The sequence below is a fragment of the Cyrtonyx montezumae genome, unplaced genomic scaffold, assembly GCF_038088225.1.
Source record: "Cyrtonyx montezumae isolate F1298 unplaced genomic scaffold, pur_monq_1.0 scaffold_10, whole genome shotgun sequence".
In the NCBI taxonomy this organism is placed as follows: domain Eukaryota; kingdom Metazoa; phylum Chordata; class Aves; order Galliformes; family Odontophoridae; genus Cyrtonyx; species Cyrtonyx montezumae.
In genome coordinates this window covers 22,872,403-22,883,003 of record NW_027071826.1, presented here as the reverse complement: position 1 = coordinate 22,883,003, position 10,601 = coordinate 22,872,403, and the positions used below count along the sequence as shown (strand labels likewise).

Below are 10,601 nucleotides of genomic sequence, written 5' to 3'. Positions count from 1 at the left end.
TTGAATATTCTTATAAATGACCTGAATTTCTTAATTATGAAAATTTTAGAAGGAATACGAACTGAATATGAGTATAACGCTACATGACAACGCTGAAAACCTGGTGACTCACAGATCCAGTGCAAGGACAGTCAACAGGGCTAATTTAGCTGGGGGCAGGGCAAAAAGAATCTGGAATGAAACCATAAGTGGGAGCCAAGCAACTGGAAGCCAGCAGAGGAGAAGGGGCAGGGAAGATAGTACGCTTTTTGAGGCAAAACGAGGCATAAATCCCTGAACAGGTTTGCAGCATCTTTGTGGAAGACCCGCAGGAACTGGCTCTTGCTGTGGTAAGACACAAATGGGACAAGGGGCCCATCAGGCCCAGTGCTACCTCAGCTGGACATCCATGAAGCTGGACAGGGTGGACGCTGTGAATGCTGCAAGGCCCAGGGGGCTCAGAACCCTCGCTGTTAGAGATGTGCAGGACAAGGAGTGGAAAGGGATGAGGCTGCTGCAGTTCTTTGGGCTGTGCTGCCTTCAGGATGGGAGGCTCTGCAGTTTCTGCATCCTTCCTGCAGCCTCTGGGGACAGGCCTGGACTCTGGGACCCGGGGACACTCCTGTCACAGCCCCAGCCTGCAGCACAGGTGCTGTTGCTGGAATAGTATGGTGTTCCAGCTAACGCACCCAGTGCTCTTGGTGCTGTCCAACCGGCACGACGTTTTGATCCCAAAAGGAAGAGGCACCACCAGGCTCCTCAGCCCGCAGGGCCGCTGGCACGTGGGGTGCTCCTACCACAGGCTCCTTGTGCAACGTGACTGCAGCGAGCCCAGCACTGAAGGGAAGGAACACTGCTCTGCAAATCAAAAGAGCTATTTATGCTCTGCTCGAGGAGCAGCGTAACCCAGTGTATTTGTAAGTGTGGATGCGGTAATTCAGCGAGGAATACAGTTGGGAAGTCCCAGCCACAAAGGTCAACTAAACACTAGGAAAAATCGCGCAGGCAGTCAGGGAGGGATCCAGCTGTGCTGAGCACGGCTCATCGGTCCCAATTAGAGCGGTTTGTACTAACAAAGGGTGATCTCTAGCCCACAGAGCCTGTAATCTAATTTAAAATTCAGTGCAACAATGAAAATGAGGGAAAATAGGAGAGTAATGTAAAACATGATTAAGAGTTTGCTAAGCAAATGTAATCAGAGCAGTTACAGAGAGACAAGTGGCTGAGTGTTCAGAGCAGGTGGGGCAAGTTCTCTTTTCTGCACGAGCACTCACATCCTCCTCAGCACTGCTGCACACCCCTTGCTCGAGGGGTTCCGGATTGCCCGTCCCCCAGTGTCCCCATTTCTGCAGGCAGGGGCTGATCGTGGCGGGTCCTGCAGCACAGCCACGGCTGGGGACAGGCTCCAGGCACGGAGCGTTGCACAGAGCAAGGCTCCAGCCTGTGCATCGGTCACGGTATGCTGCCTCTCTAAGTCCCCGTGGTTCTGCCGCAGCTCACCCTGGGTAACCGACTGAGCCCAAAGTGAGGTGCCGACAACGTGAGGTGCCTCGGAGGGCGAAGCAGCTCCTCCTGCCACGTACAGCGGTGCTTCCCAAGGGCGGCTGTTAGCAGCTCGGCGAACGCTCGCTCCCGCTCTGCGCAGGGCTACAGACTCGTGGCACCCACGCGTGGCCGCGGCTCGAAGCGGGGCAGGGCCGGCTCTGCAGCCGTTCGTCGCCCCTCGGCTCAGTCTTACATCCCTCCAGCTCCTCAGAGGAGCCCGAGGACACTTGCGGAAACGCTCCCGAGGTGCTGTAGCACGGCGCCCGCCGACAGCCGTGACCGCAGCCGCTCCGGCTCCTCGGAGGAAAACCCCGGCGGGGCGGACGGCTCGGCCCCACCGCGGATGACGGCTGCCGGCACGGCCCCGCGAAGGGCAACGAGGGGCGATCCTGCCGTGCCCCCGCCGGGCTGCCGGGCCCGGGGATGCCGCCGTACCCCGCACCGCGTCGCCGTTTTGCGGGGAGAGAGCGGCCGCGCCCCGGGGGTGGGCACCGCATCGCCCGCTCCGCGTCCGCCCCGGTGGCCGGGAGCCCCTGCCCGGCTCCGGCCGCCCCCGCCCCCGCCGCCGCCAGCGCCGGCCCCAACTCCTCATTGGCCGCCGGCGCCGGAGGGAGGATGACGGCCGGGCGGGAGCGGGCGCCGGGGGTATAAAGCAGAGCGGGCTCCGCTCCCGCCGTCTCCCGCCTCGCCATGCCGCGCGGTTTCCTCGTCAAGCGCAGCCGGCGCCCCGGCGGCTCATACCGGGCGCGCCCCCGGGAGCGGGACCCGCCGCCCGCCCCGCCGCCACCGCCGCCGCCCGCCGCCTCCGGGGTCGACCCGGCCGCTCGGCCAGGGGCGGAGGACGAGGAGGAGGGCGAGGAGGAGGGGGCCGCCGCCGCCTGCCCCGCACCCGCCGCGGCGTCCTGGGCCGCGGGCGGCGGGGGTCCCGTGCTCGGCCAGCCGGAGGGGCCGGGAGGCGGCGGCGGCGTCTGGGGGCCGTGCGGCGCGGCGGGGCCGCGGGCGGCGTTCTTCGAGCGGTGCCTGAGCTCCCCCGCGTCCGCCGAGTCGTTCCCGCTGGCCGCCGCCTTCCCGCCGCCCGAGAAGCTGCCGCCGCTGCCGCCGCCGCCCCGCACGCCGCCGCCCGCGCCCCCGCCGCCGCCGCCCGTCCCCGCGCTCAAGCGGCCGTCGCGGGCCAAGGCGCCGGCCAAGAAGGCGAAGGCCACGCGGAAGCTGAGCTTCGCCGATGAGGTGACCACCTCGCCCGTGCTGGGGCTGCGCATCAAGGAGGAGGGCCCCGAGGGGCGGCCGGGCGCGGAGCCGCCGCGGGGCCGCACGCCGCTGGGCGAGTTCATCTGCCAGCTGTGCAAGGAGCGCTACGCCGACCCGCTGGCGCTGGCCCAGCACCGCTGCTCCCGCATCGTGCGCGTCGAGTACCGCTGCCCCGAGTGCCACAAGATCTTCAGCTGCCCCGCCAACCTGGCCTCGCACCGCCGCTGGCACAAGCCGCGGCCCGGCCCCAGCGCCGACGGCTCCGCCGCCGCCCCGCCGGGCAAGGAGAACAGCCCCGAGCGGCGGCCCCGCGCCGCCCCGCAGGCCCCGCAGCCCCCGCCGCCCCGTCAGCACCTCGGCGGCGCGGACAGCGGCTCCCCGGCCCCCGGCGCGGAGGCGTTCTCGTGCCCGTGCTGCCAGAAGCGGTTCCGGCGGCAGGCTTACCTCCGCAAGCACCTGGGCACGCACGGCGCCCCGCGGCCCGCCCCCCTCGGGCCGCCCGAGCGCGGGCAGCTCTCCTTCGGCTGCCACCTGTGCGGCGCCCGCTTCCCCTCGGCGGACATCAGGGACAAGCACCGGCTGTGGCACGCCGTGCGGGACGAGCTGCTGCTGCCGCCTCCGGGGCGGCCCGAGGGCGGCGGGGCGGCGGGCGGCGAGCGGCAGGGCTTCCCTTGCAAGCAGTGCCCCGCCACCTTCTTCAGCGCGCCCGGGCTGGCGCGGCACGCCAGCAAGTGTCATCCCGCGGAAGGCAGGCAGGTCCTGCTGCTCCAGGTGCCCGTCCGCCCCGGCTGCTAGCCCGCCGGCTGCCCCGAGCCCGGGCCGGGCCCGGCCGTGCTGTAATTCCTATGGAACGTCGCGGTCCGTGCCCGGGGCGGTACCGGGCTCTGCTTCGGCCCGGCCGGGAGCGCGGCTGCACAGACGGTACTTAAAGAGAGGAATTATTATTTTTTTCGTGAGAAAGGAGCCCGACCTAGCGACCTTGTTTCGATAGCCTTAGCCCCCGAACTTCACCGCCGGAGTTATTGTGAAGTGTTTCGTTCGCTGTATGATGTACCAAATAGTCAGGAAAGGTGAATGTTCCTGTTCAGTCCGTGTCCGGTCACCTAATAGCTAGCAAATCGTATGGGAACTTATTCGTGCTGTCCGCTTGCTAAGACGCGAGGCGTTGCTCTCCGCGCTGAGTACGCCTTTCCCGCTTCTTCCGCGCGCCCGCGCTCGGCCGCACTGCGCGCAGCCCCGGGGCCGCCGCGGCACCCGCGCTCCCGTCCGCCGCTGTCCCGCAGCCGGGGCCGGGCCGGTTCCCGGGCTCTGGCCGCGCCCTGCCCGGCGCTCCGCCACGCCGCGGCCGTCCCGCTGCCGCTGCCGGAGTCCCGGGCTGTATTTCTTCCTTCGTTCGGTCGGTTATCATTTATTTATTTATCTATTTATCTATCTATTTATTTATTTATTTTTTCACGCGGTGCCGCTTGTTTCCAAATATGATCGCGGATGAAGCCGAAAGTTAAGGACGAGCAATTTCAATAAATGGTCTGAAACAAAGCGAATGCCTTGCTTGAGTTCCGGGGGGAGAAGCAGGTCGTTCGGGGAGAGCTGGAGAACCAAGGTGATCCCAGGCAGCCTTTGCTACAGCGCTGGGAAACGAGCACGTGGAGTATTTCCACCTTTTCATGAAAAGCAGTGAATTCCCTAGGTCTGCATTTTGTTGCACGCGACAAGACAAAGCACGCATCGTGCCCAAGGGCCGAGAGCAAGGGGCAGTGCTTCTTTTTACACGTGCTTTGCGGACTTTTCGTGTTTGGGTGCCAGGATCTGGAAAACAGAAGGAATCCAGCGGCCCGTGAGGCTGCTGTGCTCTGTGGAGGCTGCCGAGGCCCCACCTGCAGCTCACCGTGCCCCTGCACAGAAGCAACGGGCACTGCTGTGACAGTGCATGTGCCAGACCCTTGGTGGCAACTGAGGTTCACCCGAAAGCGCCTGTTCGTGTCACTGAACTCAATGTCACTGTGCGTTTTTAAACCACTGTCCTTTCTCTGCTTGTCTGAGCAAAGGGAACGGGCTGCAGCCCCTGTGTGGGCTGTCCCCCATCTGGGGATGGGGTTCCCACACGTCGTCCCTGCGGTGGGAGTGCAAGTGCCATATCCCCGGCAGCCACGCGCGGCTTGCTGAGCTTTTACAGACTGGAAAAGAAATCTAACCTCTTTGGTGAATGACTAATACACAGAAGGTGGTAAGAATAATTTTATTGTATTATTAAATAGCATGTCTTCTCTTCAACCATTACAAATTTGTAGATACTACATGAGTGACAATACATAATTTATATTTTTACTGTTGCCCATATGATATATTTACACATGCAGTTAGTACCGATGCCATGCTACATTTTGTTAACAGCATTCTGTTGTTTGCCAGCCCCAAAATATGAGCATCTCATCTCTGGTAGGAAAATATCTCTGGATGGGTGGAATGCGTGTAGGGAGCTGCGCTTGGGGCTCGAATCAGCTGCACCACAGGTCCTATCCTGCAGCGTGTTCCCTTTGCAGTACACAGCATCAGAGCAATAAGTTTAGACCAGCAAAGTGCGGGTTTTTTGTTTGTTTGTTTGCTTTTTAAGGAACAATGACACACATCCAGCCCAGCAGCCTGGTGAGAAAGGCTAAAACTCACTGAACTCAGTGGCACTGACTACTGATACCACTTTGAAAAGCAAATGTTATAAAAATATTTGGAAGCCAAGCAGAAGGAGAACTTCAGCACAGTGATTTTTATCTTTTCTGGCACAGGTTATGGCACCACCCGCGCAGCTATGACACGACACATTGCTCTGTGAGGAAGGAGCTGGTGCTGTGTGCGAGTCACTCCGTTTGGGCTCTGTAATGTCTGAAGGGCTGTTGGAGCTTTCTATTCCTAACATAAATAATCCGCACGCAGGCTGTGCATCAGCACTGTGACATCTGACAGAGGCTTTACAAATGCAACTCCGATTTAAAACTGTACATTCATTTTTTCAAATTGTACACATTTCTTTCTTTGTTTCAGAGAAAATTGCAAAGGGTCACAATAAATACGGTGTAACCAAACAGCAGTCTCCAGTTCGCGTGTCACTCAGATCAACCAGACCTAGAAAGGACTTCTGGGGAGGTGCCCCCATCACCCAGCAAGGTAACAGGCACAGAGGGTAGGCTGCGCTGAATACAAAAAAAGGGGAAAAAAATTGTAATAAAATAAAAGGAAAAACAAAAGACAGCCTGGAGTTTGATTAAAAAAAAGAAAAAAACTACTAAAAAAAAAAAAGCTAAAATATGAAAAGTAAAATTCCAGTGTCACTGTTTAAAACAAGCACACAGAAGGATAGGCAGGGGCCAGGTGCTGTCCTCCAGCTGCGGGCTGCGGGTGCTGTCAGGAAGCTGAGGGCACCCCGCCCTCAGGACTTGTTGGCAGAGCCCGAGGAACGCCGCAGCTTCACGGACATGCGGCTCTTGCTAGTCCGAGGAGACATGGGTGAGGCTAAGTCTGTTCCATCCACCTGCACTGCTGCTGCTGCTGCTGCTGCTGGAGGCTCTCCCGGCTGAGTCTCTGGGCAGGAGCCTGCGGAGGACAGCAAGAACCGAGGCTGTCAGTGCTGCCTCCGTGCTGTGGTGTGGGCATCTGTACACGAGGGCAGCCAGGAGCCCCGTGCTGCCGGCAGCCCACCATGTGTACCAGCCCCTCACCAGCGGTGGGTGGCTGCAGTGACTGCTGCAGCACCAGCTCTACAGAAAGGGCAGTGCCAGGGATCACCGGGCTGCAAGGCCACGGAAACCCTTGCCCTTGGCTGCTGACTCAGCACTGAGGTGGGCAGTGTAACTCTGCTACGTGGTGGGACTGACCCCTCTTGGGCTCTCTGCAGGAATGGGGAGGGATTGTGCCCGCCATTACCCCTAAGAGTCCCACCTTTAGGACAGCATGGAAGGTAACAGCCCATCGTGTGTGAAGGGGGCTCTGGGGATGCAACCAAAAAGCTGGAGTGAGCTGGGAGAGCAGAATGCCTCTTCCCGCCTTAACTTCAGTCAGTGCTCCAAATTCCTGCAGGGCCCACAGGGCAAAGCTTGAACTGATCGTATGAGCTGGATGCACTGCACATCCCATGTTCTTTGTAAAAGGAACAAGATGAATTTGAGATAGCGGTGTGGAGCTCATCCCCATGCCCAGAGCTGCTCCGCAGTGATGTTCCCACAGCAGCCCTTCTCATAGAGCCCTGCCCACTTCTGCCAATAGATACTGAAGGAAGGAGGCAGTGTGACACGGCATCTACATTCTGCCTCCTGGGTACTGAAGTGGGACACTGCAAACTCACGTGCACAAAGCTAAACTGATTTCATCATCCATCTGCAGAGACGGACAGCTGCCTGGCCCCAGTCCACCCACTGCCACTGACCACTTCTGAGCTGTTTAAACTGCAGACGGCAGCTCAGTCCTGCCTGCAGAAGTCAATGAGAAGCCTCTGCTGGCTTCAGTAAGCCAGAAAGAATATCATCTGCTATTCCTTCTGCTTTTAAAATACTAGTAACACAATTCTCAGAGCTGAAGATATTTCCCTCTCAGTTAACATTTCATATATAATGGATGCAAAAAAAAAAAACAAAAAAAACCCAACCCTGCTAAAAAGAGATGTTTTCTTTTCCTTGGAAAGTCTCCTCTCAAATAAAACCATGGCTCATCATTTAGCAAGTCTGAGAGTACAATTAAAGCACTGCCCAAAGCTTGAGAGGTTTGGTGCCTACAGCCTTCCTGGCCTGGCCACTACCTGCCCGTTCCACCAAGGCCCCACACTCTCTTTTTCCAGCTGACACCAGCTGCTGAGGTGATGGGGAGGAAAAAGGGCTGCTATTTGTTCCCCAGCTGGGGACAGCAATTCTCTTCATGAGCTGGAGACTTCACTGCCAAACAATCTGGAAAAGCACGATAATGCCTGACTTACTGCGCCTCATAAAAAAAGGCAGGCAGGGAAACATGCGCTCTCATTTTCTGAAATTCTATCTTGTTCTAATTTTACAAGGAATTAAAGCATTTCAAACGGTGGAAGTTAGAGAACAGAAAATAACCGTTGTTGTTTTGCACAGCATACCATTCACAGCTAGCGTGAAAGACCTTCCGTTTCAAGCCTTTGCCCTTTACCTTGATGTGGCCAATGCTTTCTAGTGGAGGTTTTGGAAGGAGAAGAAATATCACAGCATTTCTTTCTTTGTTGAGAATGAAGAAGTGATGAGGAAGGAGAAGTGGAAAGAAGTGAGGAAGGGGGAGGAGAAAAGATAAAAGATAACAGGTGTGAGACATGAGACACGAACCGCAGAGATTGAAGGGTATTAACAGATGAGTACAGAAAACAGAATTTCAAATTTCATTATGTAATTGCTGCTCATGCTACAGGTTAAAGAGAGTGATGAGTTAGTTATGTGCAATGAAGCAACAGCTCAGAAATCCGGTGTCATACTTACCAACTAAGCATTACAAGAAAAAAAGGAAGGGAGAGAGAAAGAAAAGAATTCTATGACATTATCCAGATCCAGCAACCTTATTTACAGCAACTGAGATACATCCTAAACATTGTCTGCAACGCTTTCTCAGAGTCCGTGAAAACAGTTAAATACTCACACACATACACACAACCGAGAAGGAAAAACAAATGGCAACTTGACAGATGGCTTCTGCTCCCAGCTGTTCCACCTTTCTACGTTTGCAACAATTATAGCCAGCCTCAACACGAGACTCTGAAATCACGTCATGAAGGAAAAACATTGGATTTGAGCTAGTTAGTCCAAATCAAGGAGTAAAACCACACTTCACAATTTTATCAAGGGCTGGATAAGGAAAGCCTTAAAACTCCAACTATTTCAATCAAGGTATCATTCCTATCATATCTGGAAATTTTGTTTATAATTTCTGCAAACACACATTAGAAATCAGAGAATTTGCACGTAGTTCAATTTTAAGAAACTGACTCAGAGTCGCTAAAGAACAGAAGTCATGTAAAGTGATATTCACATCTGAACATACCACACCAGAAGAGTGAAGAATAATGGCACTTAAAATATATTTAAAGTCTGACAGCAATCAACAGATTGATTCATAACTCAAGTTTCGTTGGATTTTAGATATGAATATATATCTGTACACACACACATACATACATGTAGATCTTAAGTGTGGTTATATATATTTTCTTTTGTTTCCCCTTCAGTTTTAAAATCTACAGTGTAAAATGTCAAAGCTTAATATCTTTGTGCAATGAAATACTTTGTTATCCAAACAAAAAGAGGCTTAAATAAGAAGGCCTTATTCTCAATTGACCTATAATAAGAAAATTCAATTAAAACAAACAAAACAGATGAGCTAAAAGTTTGAAAAACCTTTAGAAGTCATTCATTTTTTTTTAGTCTCTTAGGCTTGACAGCTGACCAAACTGGCATGAAGCAGTTGATCAGCTTGATATCAGTTTGATAGCGTGGGATCATAGCATGAAGCTGTTTCAGTTGTTTGTGAACATGGAAGCTATTCAGGGGAGGTTGAAATAGGACATTTTCCCAATACATCTGCAATTTTTAGGACCCTCTAAAGACAGTATGATTTTTATTTGTCTCAGAATGGAGCTATTTAAACATAAAATGGAGTCCTAACTACACAGACTGGGTTAGAAGGGAATTGTGGTGGAGGGATACAGATATACCATAGCACACCCATTTGCATGGTACATCTCACTCAACAGTTCCGAGTTGCAGAGGTGAAAAATTTAGACCACAGTGCAAGTGCAGCCTGTTGAGACTTCTGGCTTTGTCACATCAGTTGTGTGATCAGTGTTTTCCCGAGTGTCATTTCTGTGAACAGCCACCCAGGGAAATACCATTTGTCCATGTTGGCAAATTCTGATGACTTTTTAAGATGCTTCAGCCCCGCCTTGCCTGACCTCCAAGGAAGAGAACAATTGCTTGAATAGTCTGTGCCCTCTGCCACTCTCACAAACACCAGCCCAAAGCTGGCCAGGCAATCAGTTATGCTCAGCAGAGCCTTGCTAGGGCCAAGACATATCTATCAACAGTTTTGGGAAAAAGATGAAGCAAGAAGCAGATACGGAGATGAAGACTGCAGAAGCAGATGCCAAGCCAGATGAGAAGCAGAGCAAGAGATGATGAGTGGCCTGGAGACCTGGAGGGCTGGAGCTGGGTAGGAAAGAAAGAGCTGGAGCCAGACACAAGAAAGATACATAACCAAAAGGGGCTTACGGAGCATGAGTGGAAGAGCTTATGTCCACCAAAGAATACTTTTCAGTACTTGTCTGGAAAGCTGACTACTGGAGAAACCTATTCTGTGACTGCAAATACCTTGAACACCCACTGGAAACTTTTCCACTCTTCCCGTTGGTAGAGGTTCAGGCAGAGGTAAGACAGCTTGCTGTCTCCATAAATCACTGCACTACCCCAGTTTGCAGAAATTGGTGGTGGAACTTGAGGTTACAGTTTTGCTTATGAATCATGACTGTTAATCAGTGTTACAGTCTCTCTTCTGTTCTATGCCTTAAGCAAAAACAAGAATGGAAAGACTTACACATTAAATGTTGTTACAAAACAATAGATCTGTAAAGTCAAATGTTCAAAAGCTAGGAAATATCAGGATTAGAACTGTATATAATGCTTTAATTTCATCCCTTGGCACATATATGTATGGGATTTTTTTAACTGGGAAACTAAATTCCATTTTTCCAGTAGACTCCATTAAATGTACAAAATTGATTCATTTGGGTCTCCAGCAGTCAGAGAATCACAGAATCATTTGAGTTGGATGGGACCTTTAAA

At 53.8% G+C, this 10,601-nt stretch overlaps 2 protein-coding genes across 3 annotated transcripts in view; one reads left to right on the top strand and one right to left on the bottom strand.

Moving 5' to 3' along the window:
• Positions 1-2,214: 2,214 nt before the first annotated feature.
• On the top strand, positions 2,215-3,567 carry INSM2 (INSM transcriptional repressor 2). Its single transcript, XM_065755703.1, has one exon. It carries the CDS (start codon positions 2,215-2,217, stop codon positions 3,565-3,567), a length of 1,353 nt encoding a protein of 450 aa, XP_065611775.1.
• A 1,289-nt stretch (positions 3,568-4,856) lies between these two features.
• The window catches only part of RALGAPA1 (Ral GTPase activating protein catalytic subunit alpha 1), a 115,439-nt gene continuing 109,694 nt past the window's right edge, over positions 4,857-10,601 (bottom strand). Inside the window, exons 42-43 of one of the 2 annotated variants that reach the window (XM_065752798.1) lie at positions 7,880-7,994; positions 4,857-6,360 (exon numbers count right to left, since the gene is read on the bottom strand). In XM_065752798.1, the coding sequence (XP_065608870.1) occupies positions 6,255-6,360; positions 7,880-7,994 (221 nt within the window). In that variant the 3' untranslated portion in view covers positions 4,857-6,254. The remainder of the gene's footprint in view (positions 6,361-7,879; positions 7,995-10,601) is intronic. The other variant, XM_065752806.1, reaches the window with a different exon arrangement.

Excerpts from the sequence above, each read along its gene's own strand:
- INSM2 (XM_065755703.1), top strand. The coding sequence starts at position 2,215 with ATGCCGCGCGGTTTCCTCGTCAAGCGCAGCCGGCGCCCCGGCGGCTCA.